Below are 24682 nucleotides of genomic sequence, written 5' to 3' on the forward strand. Positions count from 1 at the left end.
CATAAAATTTATCTTTATAACAATTTTGAAGTGTACAATTCAGTGGCACCAAGTACATTGACAATGTGGTGTAATCACCACCGCTATTTATTTGAAAAATTTTTCTTCGCCCCACACAAAACAAACTGTAACCATTAAACAATAACTTCATTTCCCCTCTCCCTAGCTGCTAGTAACCTCTATTTTACTTTGTTCCTAAGAATTTGCCCATTCTAGATACCTCATGTAAGTGGGATCATACAACATTTGTCCTTTTGTGGCTGTCTTTATTTCACTTAGCATAATGTTTTCAAGGTTTCATCCATGTTAAAGCATGCATCAGAGCCTCAGTCCATTTTTTGTAATATATATATTTTTTTGAGACAGAGTCTCACTCCATCACCCAGGCTGGAGTGCAGTGGCGTGATCTCGGCTCACTGAAACCTCCACCTCCCAGGTTCAAGTGATTCTCCTGCCTCAGCCTCCCGAGTAGCTGGAATTACAGGTGTGAGCCACTGTCCCTAGCTAATTTTTGTATTTTTAGTAGAGACGGGCCAGGCTGGGTCTTGAACTCCTGACTTCAGCTGATCTGCATGCCTCAGCCTCCCAAAGTGTTGGGATTACAGGTGTGAGCCACCACGCCCCGCCCATTTTATGTATTTTGTACACATTGTTTAGCCATTGAACTTTTGATGGCCGGTGAGTATGACTGGGGCCCCTACAGGCAGGGTGTGGAGCAGAGGGCCGTCCTTTATAGACTGGACTCACTAGTGGGCTGCTTACCTGTCACTCACCTCCAAGGCTCAAGTTAATGCCACGGTGTTCATTTGCTAGAACTCTGAGCTGTGCCTGTGTCTCATTGGGCTCTGGTAGATTTTTTTCTTTTAGCAGTGTTTTTTAGAGATATATTGTCTAGGTAGAGTAAAATGTACAGATCCTGTTTTTCTGTTGAGTTTTGTTTTGTTTTGAGACGTCTTGCTCTGTTGCCCAACCTGGAGTGCAGCGGTGCGACCATAGCTCACTATGGCCTCAACCTGCCAAGCTCAAGCAATCCTCCTGCCTCAGCCTCCCTGTAGCTGGGACTACAGGCATGCACCCCCATGCCCCACTAATTTTTTTTATTTTTAGTAGAGACAAGGTCTCACTATGCTGCCCAGGCTGGTCTCGAACTCCTGGGCTCAAGCAATCCTCCTGCCTCAGCCTCCCAAAGTACTGAATTACAGGTGTCAGCCGCTGCACCCAGCCTCAGCCTGTTGTTAATGGATGTAAACACCTGTGCCACCACCACTTAGAACCAGATCCAGAACATTTCCAGCCTCTCAAAGACTCCTTCGTGCCCCTCCCAGTCAGTGACCCCCAAGGGTGACGCCATTCTGGCCTGTTGTTCAACTTGACTCGAATGGAATTCTCACAGCATGTGTCTGTTTGGATCTGGCTTCCACTCAGTTGCGAGGCCCATTGATGTTTCCTGTGGCCTAGCTCCTTTTTATTGCTGAGGGCTACTCTGTTGTATGAAAACCACAATTTATTTCTCCCTTCTCCTTTGGTGAACATTTGCATTGTTTCCAGCCTGGGGCAATGATGAGTAAAGCTGTTAAAACAGGCACATATGTTTTCCTTTTTCTTGGGTAATTTTTTAGAAGTAGAAAAGCCAGAACATAGAAGTAGATATTTGACTGTATTACAACTCACCAAGCAGTTTTTTTTATTTTTTTATTTTTTAATTTGTTGAGACAGAGTCTTGCTCTATTGCCCAGGCTGGAGTGCAGTGTCGTGCACTCTCACAGACACACATGGATCCAGATGCCACAGCAGCCTTAGTTGGCCAACCTTAAAACAACACATTTGTTCTTACAGTGTTGGAGGTCAGAAGGCTAAAATCAAAGTGTCATGGAAGGTGGTCAGCAGGACCGTGGAGCTTCTGAGGCAATGGGGCACTTTGGCTAAGAGCCACGTACTGGTTCCAGCTGGTGGTCAGTCTCGACCAGCCAGGCTGAGCTCCCCATCGTCGGGGCTGAGCCTGGGTGTCCTCTGGTGACGCTGAGTCCAGAACAAGGTTGCCCACATTCTGGTCCGCAGGGCTCAGCTCTGCTTTCTAGACTTCCAGATAAGAAGAAGAGGGAAAGTCCCTGGTCTCTGGGCACAACCAGGAACAGAGAGCAAGTTCTGACTCAGCAGAGGGATCGATTCATTCCATGCAAAGAGCTGCACTGTCAAGGCCAACACGAGCCAGGGGCTCAGCTCACAGCATCACACCCAGTCCTCTCAGAACTCTGCCGGGTGGTGTTACTGTCCTGCCGTTCAGAGGAGGGAACTGGGGCACAGGCAGGTCAAGCGACTTGGCCAATGTCTGAATTGCTAGTGTACAGAGCTGGGAGGGGAGCCAGTGGGACCATAAATCCAGTGCAAAAATCCATCCTCCTGCATCCTGCGGAGCAAAAGTGAGTCCGGTTGTTTTCCTGGGTTTCCTGGACACACAGATCTAAATTCCACAGCAGCCTCGCCTGGCCAATCTTAAAACAACAAATTTATACTCTTAATGATTCTGGAGGTCAGATGTTAAAATCAGCGTGTCAGCAAGGTTGTTTCCTTCCGGAGGCTCCAGGGGAGAATCTGTTTCTTTTCCTTTTCCAGCTTCTAGAAGCTGCCTGCATGCCTTGGTTTATGGCCCCTCCTGCCATCTTTAAAACCAGCAGCTTTGTCCAGGCACAGTGGCTCATGCCTATAATCCAAGCACTTTGGGAAGCCAAGACAGTAGGATCTCTTCAGTCCAGGAGCTGGAGACTAGCCTAGGCAACAAAGTGAGATCATGTATCTACAAAAAATAGAAAAAAATTGGATGAGCATAGTGGTGCATACCTGTACAGCCAGCTACCTGGGAGTCTGAGGTTGGGGGAATTGTATCAGCCTGGGAAAGTAGAGGCTGCAGAGAGCTGAGATCACGCCACTGCACTCCAGCTTGGGTGACAGAGTGAGATCCTGTCTCAAAAAAAAAAAAAACATAAAACAAACAAACAAACAAACAAAAAACCAAAACTTCTTGTTGCTTCTGTTGTCACATCTCCTACCTCTGACTCATTCTCCTGCCTCCCTTTTATAGGATCCTTGTGATCACATTGGGACTACCTGTAAAATCAGGACAATCTCCCCATGCCAAAATTATTAATTCAATCACATCTGTGAAGTCCCTTCTACAACATATTCACAGTTTCCGGGGATTCGAATGTGGATGTTTCTGGGGGGTGGCCCACTGATACCCAGTGTTATAAGTTTCTTGTAAATCCTTCCAGAGATATTTTATTTATAAATAAATAAATGCAAGTCCATAGCCTTCCGTCACCCACTTTTTATACCAATGGCATCATTCCATATCAGTGCTCAGAGTTCTGTCTTCCTCTTTTTCTTTTCTTTTTAAGGCTACACAGAACCTATTATATGGAAATACCCTAATTTATTTCACTTTTCTCCTGTTGGAAGACATTTAAGCTCTTTCCAATGCTTTGCTTTATAATCTTTTGTATTATAATACTGCAATGAATAACCTTGTTTGTAGGATAACTTTCTATTTAAAATTTCATTTTTCAGGCCAGGCATGGTGTTTCATACCTGAAATCCTAGCCCTTTGGGAGGCCGAGACAGAAGGATCACTTCAGCCCAGGTGTTCAAGACCAGCCCTGGCGACACATCGAGAACCCCTCTTTTCAAAAAAACTTAAAAATCAGTGGGGCATGGTGGCATGTACCTATTTGGTCTCAGCTATTCGTGAGGCTGAGGTGGGAGGATCACTTGGGCCCAGGAGGTGGAGGCTGCAGTGAACCATGATCACACCCCTCACTGCACTCCAGCCTCGGCAACAGAGGGAGAACCCATCTCAAACTAAACTAAACTAAAATAATCTTGTTTCTCAGAATTTGAAGGCACCATTTCAGACATTTTGAAAACTCACAGAACTTTTTTGGGGAACTTGTTGCCTTGGAGATTAGCCTGCCCTGTCCCACCCCCATGATCTGTACTTGCTCTTTCTCCCTCCTGGCTTCCTTAATTAAGCCTTGTGTGTACTTGTGAGCCCACGTCCATCACGCTCTGCCTTCAATTCTAGACGCTGTGGTGTGAATACGCTTGAGTGGAGGCCGCATGCTTCCCAGGAGGGTGTGTATTTCCAGCGCTGACTCTCATGATAGTGTGAAAGGCTCTGGAGAGAATCACAGGCCTCCACAAACAGACAAGGGGAAAAATGTTCCACAGACATGTTTCAGGAATAACAGGCTTCCCGATCCTAGGTCATGCTGGTCCATACCTGGATCAGGCTGACCCTCCTTCCCCCACACTGCGGGTGTAGACAGGGACAAGAAAGAGAAGTCAGAGACACAGAGAAGCTGTGCTTTGCTTGAGGTCACTAAAGTACTTAATGGCAGAGTTCAGAGCTGACCTGAGGGGCAACAAAAGACACCCCCTCAAATCCATGGGGAGCAGAGTCTATCTGAGTCAGATCCCAGATTTCCTGGGGCTTTCACGGAGCCAGGTGTGTACACTGAGCGAGGACGGGTTTCCCAGGGTTCTGTGTGGTCACACAACTCAGCAATACAGACCAGAAAGCAGTGGCCAGTAGGCTGAATTTGGCTGGTGGGTGTTTTCTGTTTGGCCTTCACAGTGTTTCTTCTAACTTGTTATTATAGGAAATTCAAACATGCAGAGGGAATTGTACCATCAACAACGCACACCCATCACTCTGCTCCAACAACGATCAACTCAGACCTATCTTGCTTCATCCTATACCCTCCCTCGCTTGCTTCCCTTCCCACCTTCAGATATGAAAATACCATTCCATTGCAAATATTTCATTGTGTATCTCTATAATATGGGAATTTGGGGAATTTCATTTGAGACAGAATCTCGCTTTGTTGCCCAGGTTGGAGTGCGGTGTCGCGATTGTGGCCTCAACCTCCCAGGCTCAAGCGATCCTCCCACCTCAGCCTCCCAAGTAGCTGGGGTTAAAAGTGTGTGCCACATCAGGCTATTTTTTTAGTTTTTGTAGAGATCCCGCTATGTTGCCCAGGCTGGCCTCAAACTCCTGGGTTCAAGTGATTGTTTTGCCTCGGCCTCCCAACATCCTGTGATTATAGATGCGAGCCACTGTGCCCAGCCAGGAAGTTTTACATAATCCATTTTGACAAAAATTTTCCTCCAAGAAATTAGAAAGTTTTACAGAAAAATAAATTCAGATTTCTGTCTTCTCTTAAAAATTTGGAAGCTTTGCCAATCCTGGGCCTAGATGGTAATCACTGGTTAGCGCTGAGTAGATGTTGACTTTTTAGATGAGGGGTGTGACGTCTACTTTGCCACAGTCCCCACCACTCCCTACCTGGCCATCTGACTCATAACACATCCCTGCCTGGCTCCTTTAGGCATTTAATTTGTGTTGGAAATTGACCTAAAGGAGATTTTAGAGAAGACATTAAAAACCTGAAGAATGTGAAAATCAGCCAGGGGATAGAACTGTGCTTTAATGCGGGTTATAGAACCACACTGGATATGAGGCATTTTGGAATAAACTTTGAAAATCCTAAGTATCAGTTTGTGAATTTTGCTCAGAGAGATCAAGGTAGGGGGTGGGTGACAGTGGAGAAGCATCTCCTATGTGCCAGTCTCTTCCATCACAGGCCTTTTCTCATGAAATCATCAGTCACATGCAGTAGGAGAAACACCTTCCCATTTTACAGATGAGAAAACTGAGGCAAAGAGAGCTGAAATAGGCTTCCCAAGGCCACTCAGGTCATGAGCAGAAGAGCTAGGATTCAGACCTGGAGTTGGCCTGACTCCGAAGCGATGCATCCTCCCCATGGCCCATCGCTCCTTTAAAGAGCCCCGGAAGACAGAATTTGACAAAGTGGTAGCCCGTGGGGCCTGGGATGGGTGAGGAAACTACACTAGGGCTTGGGGCTGCTGAGGGCCTGAGGGAAGGAATGGGGAGCCCGGGGGCAGAAGTAGAGGAGGCGGCTGCCCCATGGCTGCAGAGGGCATCTGGGAAGAGGCTCTGCTGAAGGTGGCCAGGAGGGCAAAGGTCACGGTGGCCATCGTTATATGGTGGTGGTGGGGAGAGGGACATGGTTTCTTCTTGTGCCTCTCGGGTGAGTCAAAGATTTACCCTCCAGACCCCTGATGGGTCTCTTTGGCCCCTTGAGCCTCCTGAGTCTCCAGCCAGGGCCCTGGGCGCTTTGCTGGGAGCTTCGCATGAGGTCCGGCAGCCCCCATTACTACCTAGTTCCTTACCAGCCCGGGGCGTCTGCCTGCCTCTTCCCTGCCTGGAAGGAAGGCCTTCAGCCTGGTGCGTTCCTGATGCAGCCTCCACCGCCTCTCAGACTCTCACACAAGCTCAGCTCCCTGTCGTGTCCTCTCAGGGCCAGGCTTCTCCTTATCACAAGCTTAGACTGTCTGAGTAACTAATTGGATTTGTGTCTGCCTCCACACAGGACCCTAAGACCCCTGGGGCTGAGACTCCGTATATACTGGTCATAGCCGCACCCCATCCCCTTGCATGGCGCTGTCACACCCAGGCCGGCCACTGACTAGCGCTGGAGGGGAGCAAACAGGAGGCCGGCCACCTGACTGATGGTCCCACACCTTTTCCCTGCAGGCCGTCCCCTTTTCTGCGACTGTCCAAGGGGTTCTCCAGGACGGACTTCAGATCACTGTCAATGGGACTGTTCTCAGCTCCAGTGGAAGCAGGTGTGTGTGTGTGTAATGGATGGAAACGTTTCACTCCAGCCTCGTCCCTTAGTAAACCACTGGGCCTGTGAGCCTGGGTTAGTTCAGACAACAACATCCAAGCTCACGTGCCTGGCTCAGGGGAGGCCCAATGCGTCCCTAACCCATGCTGCCGGGCACCACTCCGCAGGCACAACCTGCAGCCAGGGGCGCCATTAACCTGGACTCCGGGATGAATGGGGCCCTGGGAGCTGGCGGTCTAAGGAGGGAGTGGGATGGTCAGAGTTGGAGGATTATGTTCTGGGTTGAACCTTGCACACTGTAACTAAGAGTTACAAAAATCAAACTTCCTCCATTTCCCATCACTGCTCTCATCCACTCTGAAGCTCTCCTTCTGCTGATGTGAAAATATTGAAAATCGCCATCAAAAGTAATTTGGTCTCTTTTGGTTTCAAGGCCTTTTCTGGAAACTACTAAATCAATTCAAAATACTAACATCGTATTAGGGCTCTTTCCCACCCCCTCCTCCCTCCCAAGGTGGGCTGTCTGGGAACAGAGAGGAGCTCACATGACTTCTCAGGGACTGGGAAGGCTCTAGACTCTCAAAAGGATCTGGCTGACCCCTGCCGGGGCGCCCCGACTGGGTGGCACAGAGGTGTGCAGCTCTCTCTTGTCTTGGTGGGAGACCACGGGTGGCTGCCTGCTGAAGTCTGTGGAGCCCACAGAAGAGCCTCTTGGACTCATTGCTCTCTCACAGAAGCCCCTCTGCCTCAGTCCCAGAGGACCTCTCCTTCTGGGCCTCGCAGATCCCTGCTCAACCTCAGCTCGGCCACCTAGATTCTTAGTGACCTCCCCCAGGAGATGCCAAGGGCAGGGAGGCCCCTCATCCCCCTGAACCCTCCAACCAGGGGAATCAGGACCAAGCCTCTGATCTTCCGCCCCTTCCTCTCTCCCTCTCCCTCCGCCTCCCCCACCTGCCAGCACCAGGAGGGCTTCCCACTCCCATCCTGTGGAACAGACAGATCCTACCTCAGAGGGCGCTCTCCTCTCAGGAGCTTTCTGCCTCTCCCTTCCTTGGGGCAGGAATTTCCAAAGGACTACAGGGATGAAGCTGAAGGACTCCAAGGGAAAAATACATACAGAGATATTTCAGATGTAATCGTCTTCATTTATTCATTTAATTAATTGATTTTTTTCTTTTGAGACAGAGACTTTTTCTTTCACCCAGTCTGGAGTGCAGTGGTACGATCATAGCTCACTGCAGCCTCGAATTCCAGGACTCGAGTGATCCTCCCATCTCAGCCTCCAGAGCAGCTGGGACTACAAGAGTGCACTATGATGCCCAGCTAATTAATTTTTCTTTTTAAGTAGAGATGAGATCTCGCTGTGTTTCCCAGGCTGGTCTCGAACTCCTGGGCTTAAGTGATCCACCCACCTTGGCCTCCCAAAGTGCTGGGATTACAGGCGTGAGCCACTGTGCCCAGCCCCAATTTCACATGCTCTCTACAGTTGTTCTCTTCTTTCCCACTTAGTCAGGCATGTGCTGGCCTCCAACAAGTGTCCACTGGCACGGAAGGCTCTGTCTTCTAGGTGTGCTTAGCAACTTCCATCTTTGGTACCAATTGGTAATCACTTTCCAAGACCTATGCTTCTTGTTTGCTCATGCCAGCACTTTTCCTTAACCATTTTCTACTTATTTTTAGAAAATCATACTGTAAAGGCAAAATGCAATAATTGCACAAAAACACATTAGATCCAAGTTAGAGAAAAAAAAGGATGCCAACCAACCAGTCTCTGCCAGGCAGGTTCTACGCAAGATCCCAGACAAATGCAGGGCAGAGGCGCCGAGGCCCTCCTGTGCCTATCACTGGCAATAAACCATGCCACAGAGAACTATTTGCTTTCCCTGGGCCTAGGTTTGCTGTGGACTTTCAGACCGGCTTCGGTGGAAACGACCTTGCCTTCCACTTCAACCCTCCATTTGAAGAGGGAGGGTAAGTGGTGTGCAACACAAGGCAGAAAGGAAGCTGGGAGCCTAAGGATAGGAAGATGCACATTCTCTCCCAGCAGGGAATGCCCTTTGACCTCTGCTTTCTGGTGCAGAGCTCAGATTTCAAGGTGAGCAGGAATCCTCTCCCCACCTCTCAGCCCTGGGACCCCCCCAGCCCTATCAGGTGAATGGCTTTTAAGTAATCACTTCAATTGACATTCAGCCAGAGTGACACCACTATACAGATAACACAACCATTTCCTTGTAAGGTGTTACCCATGGCTGCGTAGTCTCCTTCTGCACCTTCACCTGAATCTACAGGTGCGCCTGCTGCTTCTTTTACTCTGAAAATAAGAACTAGGGGAGTCATCACGTTGCTGTTTGGTGTTGTGTGTCTTTGAATTCCAAGCTCATTCCATTCCTCTGCTGTCACCATTCCTCCTCTCCAGGTCCCTGGTAACATTTACTTTTCAGCGACATTGTTCCAGCCTTTATCCAGGGTCTATTAAGGGTATAGTTTTGTAAGCACATTGCAAATTACCTTTGCAAGTAGTGTAGGTCTCTGGGCTTGAGAAGCCGGTGGGTCAGTCAGTCTGAGTATGCTTATCTGAGATAAGGATGTTCCCATCCACTCAGTATGCAACCCGAGGTCACCTCTCCTCTGTTCCCCGTGAGCATTTTATGCATATTTAAATAATACCCCTGCAGCCATAAAAACAAACAAGATCATGTCGTTTGCAGGAACATGTATGGAGCTGGAAGCCTTTTTCCTCAACAAACTAACGCAGGAGCAGAAAAGCAAACACCACATGTTCTCTTATAAGTAGGAACTGAATGATAAGAGCACATGTACACGAGGTGGGAGACAACACACCCTGGGCCCTTGTGGAGGAGGGAGAGCATCAGGAAGATTAGCTAATGGATGTTGGGCTTGATACCAAGCTGATGAGTTGATCTGTGCAGCAAACCACATGGCACTTGTTTACTTAGTTAACAAACCTGCACATCCTGTACTCATACCCTGGAACTTAAAATAAAAGTTGAAGGGAATGAGCACAGTGGATCATGCCTATCATCCCAGCACTTTAGGAGGCTGAGGAGGGCAGATCACTTCAGGTCAGGAGTTCAAGACCAGCCTGGCCAACATGGTGAAACCCTGTCTCTACTAAAAATACAAAAATTACCTGGGTGTGGTGGTGGGCACCTGTAATCCCAGCTACTCGGGAGGCTGAGGCAGAAGAATCGCTTGAACCACTGTGCTCCAGCCTGGGATACAGACTGATACTCGATCTCAAAAAAAAAAAAAAAAAAAAAAAAAAGTTGAAGGTAAATAAATAATAAATAAATGAAGTCCCAGGTGAGCTAAGACTAGAAAGACAAACCTACTGCAGTAAACGACCAGAACGAAAACCCAACCACTGGAGCCCAGTAGAGACTCGGGTTGATGCCCTTCGGGTCACACACGTTCCTGTAACTGGCCCCACAGTGAGGCCCAGACTCAGGTCTTCATTTTCTAGAAGGAGGGTCCAGGAGCGCAGGGGGGTCCCATCCCGGTCTGGGGAACCTGCCCCGGAACACGTGCTCTCCTGTGGCAGGTGATGGTGAACGGGAGCCTCTTCGTGCAGTACTTCCACCGCGTGCCCTTCCACCGTGTGGACACCATCTCCGTCAATGGCGCTGTGCAGCTGTCCTGCATCAGCTTCCAGGTCAGACTGTCCACCTGTACCGGTCCCCGGGGCTGGGATGCAGGGCCCAGCGTAGCTGTGCCTAGGCCCTGATAGGTGGACCCAAGCCAGTCTCCTACCCAGGTGACTCTGGGGACAACCTCTGCTTCCCTGTCCCAGTGCCTGCCCGCCCCTTCTCCTCTGTCACTCTGCCCCTCCGTCTGTGTCACTGTCTCTGTCCAGAACATCTGCCTTGGTCTCCCAGGCTCCTCGGCTACCCCTTTCTCCTCACCCCTTGATTTCCACCCTGGTTAGGAGGTCATGTTGTTCTAGAAAGAGCCCAGGCTCAGGAACCAGACTGAATCCAGTTCAGATTCCCAGCTCTGCCATTCATCCTCTGTGGGATCTTAGACAAGCGACTTTGCCTCTCTCAGCCTCGGCTTCCTCATCTGTAGAATGAGCATGGTCATTGCCTGCCCTCCGTGGGTGGTTGTGTGGTTCAGTGAGGAGACAGATATCAGAGGTCACACAATGGCCCCCTGGGCCCACACCAGGGTCTGTTTGACCTCTGTGTTTTAAAGACTTTGAATGTGTTGCCAACATCTGAAAGGTCAGGAGAGCCGGGTACGGTGGTGGAGGTCTGCAATCCCGGCTACCCAAGAGGCTGAGGCAGGAGAATCGCTTGAGTCCAGGAATTAGTTCTGCCTGGGCAACACAGCAAGACCCCACCTCTAAAAAATTCTTGTTTGAATAACAAAATAAAATAAATAAAACTAAAGAAGGTCAGGAGATACCAATACCACATGAAAAACGGGAAGATGAGGGTAGGCTGGGCCCACATTCCCACAGGGCACCAGCAGCTGGATGGGAGCTGCTGTTACCCTTTTGGCATTCGAGGGAGCTCCCTGAGATGAGCGAAGTGCGCAGTAGGCCCTCAGCAAATCTGGGCTCCTCACCCTTTGGTCCTCGTCTCTCATTCCCTCCTTCCCTGACTCTCTCCCCTGCAGGTGGAAGGGAAGAGCTGGAGGGAGACTGCCCCCCTGTGCTGCTCACCGGAGCCTGGCCCTTTCCCCTCCCGCCTCGGCATGGCCCTAACCCCCTTGCCACATCCCCCTGCCTGCCTGGTCTCTCCCTCTTGCCCCTGCCTCTGCCTTTCAGCTTCTCCTTGGCTCCATTAATGCTTTTCCTCACCAGCCGGTGCCTTTTGTTTTAACAGAACCCCCGCACAGTCCCTGTTCAGCCCGCCTTCTCCATGGTGCCGTTCTCCCCGCCTGTCTGTTTCCCACCCAGGCCCAGGGGGCGCAGACAAAAAGTGAGTTCGACACAGAGGCCCTGGGTGGCTGAGCAGACAGCAGGAAGGACCCAGGGTCTGAGAGGCCGGCCCCAGCCAGCAGGACACCAGGGCCTACGGGCACCATCGTGCCCACTCAAGAGTTCCCTGTCTCTGTCCGCTGGGCACCCAGAGCTGGGGCCCTGGGAGTCGCCCCGGATTCTTCACTCCCCCTTCTTTATGTCTCTCCAAGGCACCAATGTATCTCCCTCCCAAAGTCACCAACGTGGCCCAGGCCTCTGGGATTCCTCACCATGACGACAGGGGTCCAGTTCCCCACCCCCCACACCCAACCACTGCCACAGTGACCTTCTTATAAGCAAATCTGATCACACCCTCTCCCTGCTTAAAAATCTTAACAGCCCCAAGCCCTTCAAATAAAGCCCAAATTCCCCAGCAGGGCATACAGATTCCTCCCGAGTCTGGCCCCAGTCAACCTCCCTGCCTCACCCCCACCCCACGAAGCTCACGCAGCCTCCACGGCTCACGCGAGGCCCTCTCGGGCCACCATGCTTTTGCATATGCTGTCCCTGGTCCCGGAAGCACCCTCTGCCAGCCTGTCCCCAGCACACGCCTAATTGCCCTTCCATGCTCTGCCTAAGTGTCTCTCCTCTGGGAGTCCTCCCTGCCCAGAATATTGTTGGACGCTCCCGCCATGTCCCCATGGAGTCTGTACATATCTGTGCCATGCCAGTTCACAGCACCCCATTGTAACTGTGGTTTGCGTGTCTGTCCCCGTCACTCCACCCCATCTCCCTATGCCCATGAGGCCTCAGAGGGCTAGGACCGTGGCTTATTCATTTGCAAAGTGCCTGGCACTCAGTAGGGGCTCAGTGAATGAATGAATGTGGAATGTGGTTCGCACAGCCAGGAAGAATGGGATACCAGCCAGGGCAAGAACAGTCTACTGGGTGGGGCAGGATCCAGGACAAGGAGGCGAGCAGCCCTTCCTCTGGCCACTCAAGCAGTGGGGACTGGGAGGAGGGGCGCTTTGTCTACAGTCTTCCTATGGCCCATCACGGTACAGACAGGGCACCTGCCTCCTGCCACGCTGACTTCAGGACTGGTTGAGCCCCGGGGAACTTTTGCAGGGCAGCCCAACTTTGGCCCCGGTCCTGGGGTACAGATACTTTCTGTATCCAGAAAGTGTGCTGGATACAGTCAGACAGAACTGGCTGCCGTTTTGGATTTGGTCCCTTCCACCTGGGCGAGCTTGGGCAAGTTGCTTAATCTTTCTGAGCCTCATTGCCTCACCAGGGACACAGGAGCTGAGGCTGCTTCCCTCATTGGAAAGCACTGAAGCCCAGGAATCGACCCACAGCAGGCCTTCAACAAATACCCCTTCTCACCTTACGGGTGAAATATGGCACTGGAAGTAACGCTCTTGGCTGTGGGAGCTACAGAAAGCAGTGCGGTCTCTATCAAACCCAGTCTTCTCTCTCTTGAGAGGAACAAATGGGGATACCTTACCTCCCAACCCCAAAGCCCTGTGCACCTGGAGGTAAAAATCTGGGTACCACGGGTTCAGGAAGGCTTGCTTGGGAGCAAGAGGGAGGTGGGTGTTTCTGGGGAGGCATTTCTCTTTTCTTTTTTCTTTTTTTTTTTTTTTTTTGAGACGAAGTCTTGCTCTGTGGCCCAGGCTGGAGTGCAGTGGCGCGATCTTGGCTCATTGCAAGCTGCGCCTCCTGGGTTCATGCCATTCTCCTAACTCAGCCTCCTGAGTATCTGGAACTACAGGTGCTCACCACCACACTCGGCTAAATTTTTTTTTTTTTTTTTTTTTTTTTTTGTATTTTTAGTAGAGACAGAGTTTCACCGTGTTAGCCAGGATGGTCTCGATCTCCTGACCTCGTGATCTGCCCACCTCGGCCTCCCAAAGTGCTGGGATTACAGGTTTGAGCCACCGCGCCCGGCCCTGGGGAAGCATTCCTGAGCACAAGAGCCTCCCTGGAGTTCTGCCATCGTCTCTTCCCGTTCTGTGGTGCCCGCGATAACCACCGTTCTGACTCTCCTCACCCCTCCAGCCTCCCGGCGTGCGGCCCGCCAACCCGGCTCCCATTGTAAGTCTCTTGCTTTCTTTTTGGATCCTCTTCATTTTGGCTCTTCTGGGCTCATGGAGGAGGCGGGGCCAGGCATTGGGCCTCTCCCATTGGGAGTGGGGAGGGCAGAGGCCAGGCCCTTGACCGTCTGCCCGGCCTGGCGAGGTGGGGGGTTGGATGTGGTTGGCTGGCCGTGATGAAACAACCTGAGTTGCCAGCCTGTGGGCAGCCACGGAAGACCGTGTCCCACATTCCCTTCTCCCACCTGCAAAGGGAGGCTAGGCTGAGAGACGTTTCCCTGAGAGGAAAGATGGGCCGGAGCCACCAGCGTCCCCATCTTTCTTCTCCAGGGTTCTAACCTTTGCCCTCCCTCATCCCCTTGAGAGAAGAAACAGCTGGACCCACCCTCTGTGGGGTCTGTGGGGCCATTGGGCTGATTACGCCCCCTGGAGGTGCCTGCCGTGTGGCGCCCTCTGGTGGGAGCTGGTGGCCTTCACATGGGAGAGCCTGGGTGAGACCTGGTTTCTTTCCTCCAGACCCAGACAGTCATCCACACGGTGCAGAGCGCCCCTGGACAGATGTTCTCTGTAAGTCTACAAGTTCTGGCCAGTTCACAGCTGCACAGTGTCCTCCTTCACCAAGAACTAAACTCCCTAGAGCCCTAGAGTCAGGAAGAAAGCGGTTTAGCAAGGAGGATGGGGACATCTGGGGCTGAGTCCTTGGCACAGGTGACATGTGGCTAAAGCTGTTCTTGGGACAGCAGAGATTCTGGAAGAAGCAGGATTTATCCAGTGGTGGAAGAGGCAGGTTCCCTAGAGACCGGGAGGGAAACTGGTCCACCTGTCACCAAGTGGGGAGTGCAGTGGCCCCAGCACCCGGATGTGAGGTTCCTGGCCCTGCATCCTGCGTCCCCGGGATGTCACTACTGATCACAGGCTTAAGCTGTTCTCCTGATGGTGCAAATCAGGCCGGGAGTTTAGCGTTAGTGGGGCTGCCTATGGAGGGGTTGAGGGGCAGGTGACCGTGGTGGGGTCCGGGAACACGGCAGGAAGTTCCAGGAAGGCTAACATGAAAAGGGAGGTGGATGGGAGAGTCCAAGGGCCAAAGCCTCACGAGATCAGCCTCACAGTGGAGGCCCCTCTGGAATGCGTGAGTGCACGTGGGTGAGTGCTCGTGCACACATGTGCTCTCCCATTGAATTTCCTGGTTTCTTTTCAACAGACTCCCGCCCTCCCACCTGTGATGTACCCCCACCCCGCCTATGTAAGTGGTTTCTCAGGGAGGGCGGAGGTTCTGTTTGTGGTGGGCAGGCTGGGGGTGAAGAGCCGCTGCAGGGGTATCCACTGGCCTTGAAAAATGAAAAGCAGTCCTTTGGTAAGCTGAAGGGCTTCAAAGCATCCCAGTGAATTAGAAGACTGTAGAGAGGAGCTTTCAACCTTAAAACTGTCATGTCAATGTGAGCACATTGCATAGCCCTCCCTTTTCACCCCACGAGTCTTCTTGTGTTTGGCCAAAGTTCCTTTCTTTTTTTTTTTAAGACGGAGTCTCGCTCTGTTGCCCAGGCTGGTGTGCAGAGGTGCGATCTCGGCTCACTGCAAGCTCCGCCTCCTGGGTTCACGCCATTCTCCTGCCTCAGCCTCCCAAGCAGCTAGGACTACAGGCGCCCGCCACCACGCCCAGCTAATTTTTTGTATTTTTCAGTAGAGACGGGGTTTCACCGTGTTAGCCAGGATGGTCTCAATCTCCTGACTTCGTGATCTGCCCACCTCGGCCTCCCAGAGTGCTGGGATTACAGGCATGAGCCATCGCGCCCGGCCCAAAGTTCCTTTCGTGACACTAATCTAAGCCCATTAATTTGAGGAGCACTGGAAAGTTTTCCTTTGGCTTTTATGGAACGAAGTAAAGCTATCACGGGCTTCCTCTCAGCTGACAGCCCAGATTCATGGGAACTGGTACAGTCTTCCCCTTTTGCATGGTGGGCTGCCCTGGCTGCCACTGGCTGACCCATGCCTCTCCTTCTGAAAGCTGATGCCTTTTGTCACCACCATTCTGGGAGGGCTGTACCCATCCAAGTCCGTCATCCTGTCGGGCACTGTCCTGCCCAGTGCTCAGAGGTAAGCCAAGGGCTCCAGTGACCTCTGGGAAGAGAGAGCCCTTCAAGGTCATTCCAGTCATTCCCTTGGCTTCAGGCAGGCTGTGGATGACAGGGAGGAAATGGGGCCCAGAACTCAGTGGACAAAGGTCCAGATGGGCCGCCCACCCCAGGTTCCACATCAACCTGTGCTCTGGGAGCCACAGCGCCTTCCACCTGAATCCCTGTTTTGATGAGAACGCTGTGGTCCGCAACACCCAGATCAACAGCTCTTGGGGGTCTAACAAGAGGGGCACAGCTGGGGAGAGAGGAGGAGTGGGCAGTGAAGACGAAGCCCCACGCTCATTCCCCTCCCATCCCCCACGCAGCTCCACCCCAGTCCCAAGCCACCAGCTGTCCACTCCTGGTGGGAGGTGACCTCCTCAGCCCCTCCCCTCTGACCTTTAACCTCACTGTCACCTTGCACTCTGTATCAACCCTTCACCCCCTCCAAGAAAGCTAGTCTGATGGCATCCCACTGGCCTCCACCAACTGACCAGAGTGCTGTCTTCAGGGGACTGGCTCCTTTCCCAATGTCTTTGAAATAGAGAAATGAAAATGCTTGTTGGCACATTCATGTGGGTTGACCGTGGCTTCCTTAACTCATTTGGAGACATTTTGGAGTCTGTGGAATTGGGCGGGGGTGCTGCTGAGAGGAGTGGGACGGGAGAGCATGGACTCCCTTTGGGCAGTGGGCCCTGACCTTACACTTCCTCCCAGACGGTCCCTCGCAAATCCCAAGAGGGTGTTGGAGAAAGCAGGCTGGGGCTCCAGCCTTTTGGGCAGGAGTCTCGGACACAGGAAGGGTGGTAACGGGGGACCCCAGGAAACAGCCCCATGCTTCCGAGATGGGAGAGGGGCTGGGGCAGAGCCTGTGAGGGCCACAGCAGGGCCAGAACTGGGCTCCTCAGACCTGGTGTCCCAGTGGGAGGAGGTGGCTTGGGGAAGGGGTGTCAGGAGAAGCCGACCCGAAGCACCGTTTAGGTGTGTGTTCCATTGTGGGTCTCCCTGGCATTAGGGGTTAGGGCTTGCGTGGGAAAAGTGGCTCTGTGCCCATGTGTGGGGTTTGGCCAGCCACTGGAAGCCCAGCTCCGCATCCAGCTGATGCCAACACATCCTGCTTGGCCCAGCAAGAATCCATTTCCTCAGGCCCCATAGACCAGCACAAGCTCCATCTGCTGCTGTCACACCTGGCAGCCATTTCAGAGGAGCCATGGCCTGCCTGGGGTGTTCCTCTGTGGAGGATCTGTCCAGGCTGTGACACCCACCAGCTCCCCACTCTGAGGGGAGCTTTCCCTACAAAACACCCACACACACATAGAGTGTGATTAAAATAAAATGCAATTCATATAAATATCTCCATCAAGGAATCATACAGGGAAGGCCCAAGTGGCCATAGGGAGCAGACTGGGGTGTTAGTTTTTTAAATACCGAGGCATAAATAACTGTACACAAGGCAGTTAAATACACAGTGGCGCAACAGCACCTCCTGGTGGTCACATGAAGTGGTGCACTCAGCAGCGGGTTCCATCTTTCACCCACTTGCCAGGTCTGGCATTGAAGCGTTCGTCTCCAAGGGACCAGGGAGGCCCCAGCTTGAGAGAGGAGGCTCCGATCAATCCAGGGTGCTACTTGGTAGGAGGTCAAGTAAAGGGCTTGATGGGGAACGAGGTGAGGAAATAAGACTTGAGCCTGGGGGATATCACTTTTCTCCATCCCCCCAGGCCCTGTGACCTCAGAGCTGGCTCCTTGGTTAAGTTCTGTGCTGGCAGTTTTAACCCCTCCTGTGGGCCATCAGAGGGCTGACATCTCCAGGCTCCTGGGCTGCGCTGCCGCCCCGTCCTTCTTCGCCTCGTAGGGAAATACAGCACCAAAGATATCTTCATGATAGCGCTTCTGGCTCTTTTAGGTGGAAACAGAGAGCAACGTGTCAAGCCCAGGCTGGGATGAGCCCCCGGGGCTGCCCAGCTTCCCTGTCACGTGGACCTTCATGAGCCATCTGTCTTCCCCACTGTCATACTTAGATTGTGCTGGAATCTGGTTTAGAGCCTAACCCCGCTCAGCACCTGCTCTGGAGCCGGCCCTCTAACCATCTCCAAAGCTTTACTTGGCATTCCCATGTCCTGCCCAGCGCTCACCCCCCACCCAAGAAGTGTGAACTCCAGGAAGTGTGAGCTCTGAGATAAATACATCTGGGAAACGCTATGTCCTTGCTTTGCTCCCAGCCTTGAAGGGTCCTGACGCACAGCAGCACGTTGAAGCCCCCCAGAAGCCTTGTAGTAAAGCAACGTGCTTGCCTTGGCTTAACTAAGCCTGTCCCAGGCTATTCGACCTTGGAACCTTTTTGATGCCAAATATCTACTGACCCATTCAACCCATTTGGGGAAATGCCTGTTATCTCCTCACTGTCCTTCCAACACGCCAGCTTAACTCCCACCCCCGGGCCTTTGTACCTGCTGCCCCCTCCAGAACAGCCCCGAGTGTTTCCTTCAGTATCCACGGGGCTCCTCCTCACTATCTCGGGTTTATTCTCAGACGCCGCCTTCCAGCTCTGCCTTCCCTGGCCGCCCTATTTACAATTACACTCCCCAGCGTTTCCTGGGCTGTTTCCTGCTGTTTTTCTCTGAAGCACTACACCTCTTTCTTTTGGGTTTGTCAGCCCTAGTAGAATGTAAGGAATTTTTGCCTGATTCATTTACTGCTCTATCCCTGACACATAGTAGGTGCTCAATAAATGTTCAGTTGAACATATGAATGTGTCTTAGGGAGAGTATGGAAGTGACAGTCACAGGCTTTGGAACCACAGAGAGGCAGACTGAACTCTAGGCTCTCACTGCTATGGACCCCATAGGCCCCCTTCCCTCTGTAAAGCAGGGTGCTTCCCTCATAAAGTCCTCGGCAGGACTGAATGAAATGCCACATGAGAATCCTTGGCAAGCAGTATGCCCCGTGGAAACCCTTGATAAATATCACTATTATCTTCATCAGTGAAATGCAAGCCCTTGCTGCCGCGGGGATGCGGGTGAGCAGACGCCAGCCTGGGTGTGAATAAGAAGTGTGAGGTTCACATGAGGCTGACGGGGGCAGCCTTGCTCTCCCCTGTGTTCACAGCCTTGCTTTGGCCACACAGATACTTTCTGAAAGGGGGTTTGGGGAGAGGCCAAGGAGACTCTCCTGCCCCCATTCCACAGACGGCAAAATGGAACCCATTCACCCGACTTCCCAAAGCTGCGACCAGTCCGGGATGTGCAGCGGGGCCTTCTGACAGCCCACCCAGCTCAGATCTCAGCCACTGCTAAGATTCTCTTGGGATCCAGAACTTTTCTGGGCCTGACTCCCCTGGGTCTACCTGCCACCCCTGGTCCTGGCTCCAGTGGCCTGTGCCTTGGCCAACACCCTCAGCCCACACACCCATTACTATACCTTGAGCTGAAAGAAATAGTCCTCGACCTGCTCCTCACTCAAGTTCAGCTTGGCAGCCACCAGCTGCTTCAGGGTGTGGGCCACATCCCAGGCCATGCGCACATCCCCGCAAACATAGAGGTGGCCCGGCTCCTCGTGGAGCACACGGAGCACCTCGCTGGCCAGCTGCTGCCGCAGGATGTCCTGAACATAGACCTGAAACCAGAGGAAGTGGTGGGTCCAGTCCCCAGCTGCTGGGGACAAGGCTTGCAGACAGGCCTGCTGGCCTCAGGGAGGCGGGGAGAGGGCACTAAGGGCTGTGGAGTGAGTCCCCTACCAGCCAGGACCTTGCACGGGGCCAGGCTCAGGATGAGGAGGAGCACAGATGCCCCGGGGGCTGGGCTGGGAGTAGAGAGATAAATGCTGGACACAGTCCTGCCCTCGAGGGGCTGACCATCCAGTGGGGCTCCCAGACTGTCTCTGGATTTGCCATGCTTCAAGGAGGCATCAATAAAGGCAGTCCCCCCGCCCAGGGCTCTGCCTACACCCCAGAAAAAGGAGCCTCTCAATGCAGACTGTCCATCAGGTCCCTGCAGGATGGGGATCCTGGGCTCCCCAGCTAGACGGTCCAGGAGTCAGTCGGACACTCTCTGCTCCGGCTCCGCACAGGATGCACACTGGCCCCAGCACTGGGCACAGAGCACTGGACCCAAAAGGTGCCCTGGTGGGACAAGTGTGTGAAGGCCGAGAGTCTATTCTGACACCCCAGGCTCAGGGGGCAACGCGGCCTGGGGGCAGCAAAGACCCCTCTGAGGGCTGTGATGGAAGCGTTGGCCGCCCTCCAGCCTTGCTGGGCTTGAGCGTAGCCAGCCTGCACCACCTCTCCCTGGGCAGTTGCGTGTCCCAGGGAGCCTGCTGGGGACCTTCAGCAGGCTGAGCTGTGGGCTTAACCCGCGTGTGACCTAGGTTAGTCCCGAACCTCTCCAGGCCTGTCACTTCTTCTATATGAGAGGGCGTAACACTCTTCACAGCATCGCCCTGATGGTTGTGAACTACCCGCACTTCAGAGCTCAGGAGCTGAAGGCTCAGGGAGGCGAGAGGCCTGTGGGGACCCAGGGCTCACCCTGGAGCCTGTGTGTGTAATGCTTCACCTGCTTCGAGGCTGCATTTACCTTGGGCTTGCCAGGCAGGCGAGAATAGGCTGTGTGCACCGCATGCAGCACCCCCTTCTGGGCCATCTCCAGCATCTCCTCCTGGTAGATGTGGTCCTCATCTGGGCGGCGGCACCCAAACACCAAGGTCATGCGGCCTCCCCGCACTCCTGCAGGAGTCCCGGGCTGTTGTTACCATGTCGGCCACCAGAGGGCGCCACGGCGCCAAGTCCAACTGGAATTCTCATTTCACTCCCACTAGCTATTTAACAGCATTATCCCCACTTTACAGATGAGGAAACTGAGGCCCAAGGCATTCAGATCACTCATCCATAGTCACTGAAATGAAAGTGCGGATGCAAAATTCCCTCAGCCCATCGGAGGTCAAAAGCAGGGACTTTTCAGTTACCTCCACTCCCAGGAGGGGGAGCCCCGGCTACGATGTGGGAGACATTCTAACCCACAGAGTCCCACACAGGGAGGCAAATTTGGGAGGCCTTCCCTCCAGAAAGGTCCGGGAGCCGTTTGTGGGGCTGCAGTTCTGCTTCTAGGCAGGCGCTGCCCGCTGGTGCCCCTCCCACCTGGGAAGCCTCCAGCCTTACCCTTGTGCTGGGAGTCATGGAGCCGCTGCTGCCAGAAACTGCGGAAGGGGGCGATGCCTGTGCCAGGCCCGACCAGGATGCAAGGATGGGAGGGGTCCTCGGGGAGGTGGAAGCCGCTGGCGCTGAAGAGGACAGGAGAAGACGGGCCAGCCCTCAGACACCCCAGGCCCACACACACACTGGGTGCCTGGGGAGCTGGGCCTGTGGGGGGCGGTCGTGAGGGGTTGGAGAGGACAAGCAGCTGCTATTTGATTTCCCACATCCTGCAGGCTGCTTCACCTCTGTCCAGCCACCAGCACCTCCCCCAGGTCCTTCTGAAAAAGGGCCAAGCTCACTGGACTCTGAAACCCACCTGTCACCACTGTCCCTGCTAGAGACAGCCACACCAGTGTAACCCCAGTGGGGGCTCCGAGCAGCACCTAAACCCCAGATCCCTCCCTTTCCTCCCGGAACCCCCAGGGGTCAGCGGTCCCACAGGGGACAGAGCGGAAGCGGTGCTTACTTTCGTATGAAGCAGGGCACTGGGTCTTGGGGCTTCAGGCTGTTGAGCCATGTGCTGCAGACGCCGTGGTGCAGGGGACCCTGGCCATCTGCAACAATAACACAAAGTGACCAACGTCCCCACTGCCCATGCGCAAACTGTACCAGCTGCTCCGCCCACACCACGGCCTCCTTGGACGCCCCCACTCAGGCACTCTCAGGACTCAATGAGCAGCTGTTTGTCCTCCTGGTTCTGAGCGCCACCCTCTGAGAGCGCAGAGCTGAGGAAGGTTGAAAGGGACTTAGAGAGGCTGCAAGCTGCTCCTTCTGCCAATGCGGAAACCGAGTCCCGGAGAGGAAAAGTGACTTGGACAAGGTCACTCAGGTCGTGGCGGAATCAGGTGGACAGCTCAGGTTCCCTGACTCCTACTCCAGTGCTCCTTCCAAAGACTTTCTCCAGGAACACCCCCAGCTCACCTCTGAGCTCCACTGACAGCAGCATGAAGTGACCCCTCGGAGTGGCCACTGCTGTGTGTGCTCATGAGCGTGGCCCTTGCTGGCAGCAACCCTGGGTGGTGGATGAGCTCTGCGCATTTCAGCCTGCTCTGGCACCTTGCTTTCCTCCTCAGTGGCCCCTCCTGGGCTTGTAGAAACCCAGGAGGTCTCTCTGGGTTCTGTTCCCCTTACAGTGGCCCAGCACTTGAAGGAGGCCTCCCACCAACTGCAGAGGTCCCCCTGGTTTTCCTCGGGATTGAATATTGCTCTCAAAGTACATGTCGGCCTCTCCTCTCCTGGTCTGGGTGGGTGTTCTCTAGCAGGGCAGAGTCTCTGCCAAGGTTTTATAAACTGTGTTTTTGCTTCCTAGAGGACAGAGGGCTCGGAAGTGTGGACAGCTCCCAGCTTTGCCAACCCAGGCAACTCTCAGTTACAGAGGGCAGGGCAGGGGGCAGAGGCCGGTGGTGGAGCCGAGACCACCTGGATGAGATGTTGGCCTCCCCGTCAATGGCAGCATCACCAACCCTTCACTTCCCTCAGTGACCCTGACCTTTCCTTCTTGGCTTCTGCACAATGAAAATCATGTAATTATTTCTATGCCTATCTCTCCACTGCTGCCTCTAGATGCTCCCTGAGGGCAGGGCTGATGTCTGCTGTATTTCCCCACCCACCCCAGTGCCAGGCATGGGGAGGTGTGAAATAAACCATCACTAAATGAGCTCAGTGAGCGAATGAACAATCAATGCAGACTCCCCTGCGTTCAGGATGCACAATCAGGAAGACTAAGAACCACTGGATTCTCACCAAGGGTTGGGTGCTCTCCACGTCTGATCTCATTAAATTGTAGCCAGAGTAGTGGGACAGTGGAGTGGTGGAGGACTTGGACTCAGCAGTTGGACTACCCAGGTCCGAATCTCAGCTCTCCACTTACTAACAGTGTGACTTTCTGTGCCACCTGTAAAATGCACACAGTGCCTATCCCACATGGTAACTGATCATATATACACAGAAGGCTTGGTTTAGTGCCTGGTTCCTAGAGATCTCTCCCACACACCTCCTAATACTGTTGACAACTCTAGGCTGTGGGTGTTCCCTCCCTCCTTGAACTGATGAGGGAGCTGAATCCGAGTTGATGAACAGATGCCCAATAAGGAGTGGAGAGGGCCTGCTCCAGAGCCCTGGGCTCACCTTGGGTGTGGTACGTGACCACGGCCACAGTCAGGTGGATCTCCGTGGGCGTGTGATCCCGGGAGGAGCTGATGGAGTAGAACCTGGGCTTCAGAATGGGGAGCTGGGAGAGCAGGAAGCCAGCAGACACCCGCAGGGATGGGAACTCCTCCAGCACCTCCAGGAACGTGGGGCTGTTGGTGAACTTCCACTTGCTGTACTCTGAGGGCTGAAAGCCAAGGGTGATGTGAGTGACTCGGGGCGCCTGCCCCATTTTGGGGGAAAGGCTGTCACAACCCAGTATTCATTCACTCACTCAACAAACAAGTCCATGTGCCAGGCACTGTCCAGGGTGCTGAGACTACCAAGCTTGAGAAGAAATAGTTCCTGTCCTGGAGGAACTCAGTCCAGTACATTTATCTAACTTGTGTTACCTCCACTCTCAGCAACTCATGGGCAGGGGTCAAATCTTTATTGTAATTTATTTGGGGCAAGGCTTTGGAACCAATCAGACCTGGGTTCAAATCTTGACTGGGTGTCCTCACTATGGAATCTCATCCCAATTACTTACCTTTTGTGAAACAAGGATAGCATTGCCTACCTGGTGGGGATGTTATGGGAATTAAACCAGAAAACATGTACCAAGCTAGTACATTGCAGCCACAAAATAATGGTGGTGGGGGTAGTTGGAATCAAGATAATTAGCTATAATGATGATGATAATAATGACAAGCAGTGCCGTTTGCAGACTTGGAACCAGACAGTTGCAGGTGAGTTAATGCATTCTCTCATTAACTTATTAATTCAGCTGTCCATCTGTCACTCTGTCCATAATGCCCATTTATCCATTCATCCACACCATCCATCCCCCAATACATCTTAAGTGACAACTTTATTCCAGTTTTGGGGAAAGCAAAGACAGATAACGATGGCTCCCCTTTCTAGCTAATATTCAAGGCAGTGCACTCTGGCTGCATCCTGCAGACACTTGGAAAAACCCAGTTCACTCAACACAACTGTGTCCCAGACATGGGCCAGCGGATGATGCCTGGCTTCCCACCAGCCTTTGACAGGTCTCACTTTGGGAAACTGGGTGGATCCCTCTTGGAAGTTAAAGCCCAGCTCTGAGCTCCAGCCCCCCACATGCTGGGACCCTCCACATATCCCCTGCCCACCAGCCCTGATCTTCACCTGGCACAGGGTCTCCAGCCTCTGTCTCTCAGTCGCTTCTGTGGCCACCTGGGCCAGCTTTTGGAGCAGCAGCTGGGTTGGGGGGGTGGTGATATCCAGGAAGTAGGTGAGGGCCTGGCTGAGCGAGCAGGGGGGCAGCCTCTTGTCACTGACCCAGTAGCTGCCTGGACGGGGAAGGAAGGTGTCAGGATGGAAAAGAGGCCCCATTCGGGATTCTCAGAAGGTAGCGAGGCCCCCAGGCAGACACCCCCTATTCTCCAGCTGCAGGGGAAAGGAGGCTCTGAAATCTTGGTTCCAAGAGCAAAAGACAGGAAGGAGGTGGCGCACAGAGAAAGGACTGCCAGGGAAGGCTGAAC

The 24682-nt window shown here is 53.1% G+C and overlaps 1 protein-coding gene and 1 pseudogene across 1 annotated transcript in view; one reads left to right on the top strand and one right to left on the bottom strand.

The window, feature by feature from the left end:
* Positions 1–5983: 5983 nt before the first annotated feature.
* LOC126938273 (galectin-9-like) lies at positions 5984–16216 on the top strand (annotated as a pseudogene).
* A 945-nt stretch (positions 16217–17161) lies between these two features.
* The window catches only part of NOS2 (nitric oxide synthase 2), a 41967-nt gene continuing 34446 nt past the window's right edge, over positions 17162–24682 (bottom strand). The window contains exons 20-26 of the mRNA XM_050763279.1: positions 24327–24490; positions 23157–23364; positions 21496–21583; positions 20994–21115; positions 20413–20561; positions 19262–19456; positions 17162–17740 (exon numbers count right to left, since the gene is read on the bottom strand). Coding sequence (XP_050619236.1) covers positions 17633–17740; positions 19262–19456; positions 20413–20561; positions 20994–21115; positions 21496–21583; positions 23157–23364; positions 24327–24490 — 1034 coding nt within the window. The 3' untranslated portion in view covers positions 17162–17632. The remainder of the gene's footprint in view (positions 17741–19261; positions 19457–20412; positions 20562–20993; positions 21116–21495; positions 21584–23156; positions 23365–24326; positions 24491–24682) is intronic.

The sequence above is a fragment of the Macaca thibetana genome, chromosome 16, assembly GCF_024542745.1.
Source record: "Macaca thibetana thibetana isolate TM-01 chromosome 16, ASM2454274v1, whole genome shotgun sequence".
NCBI classification, from domain to species: Eukaryota; Metazoa; Chordata; class Mammalia; order Primates; family Cercopithecidae; genus Macaca; species Macaca thibetana.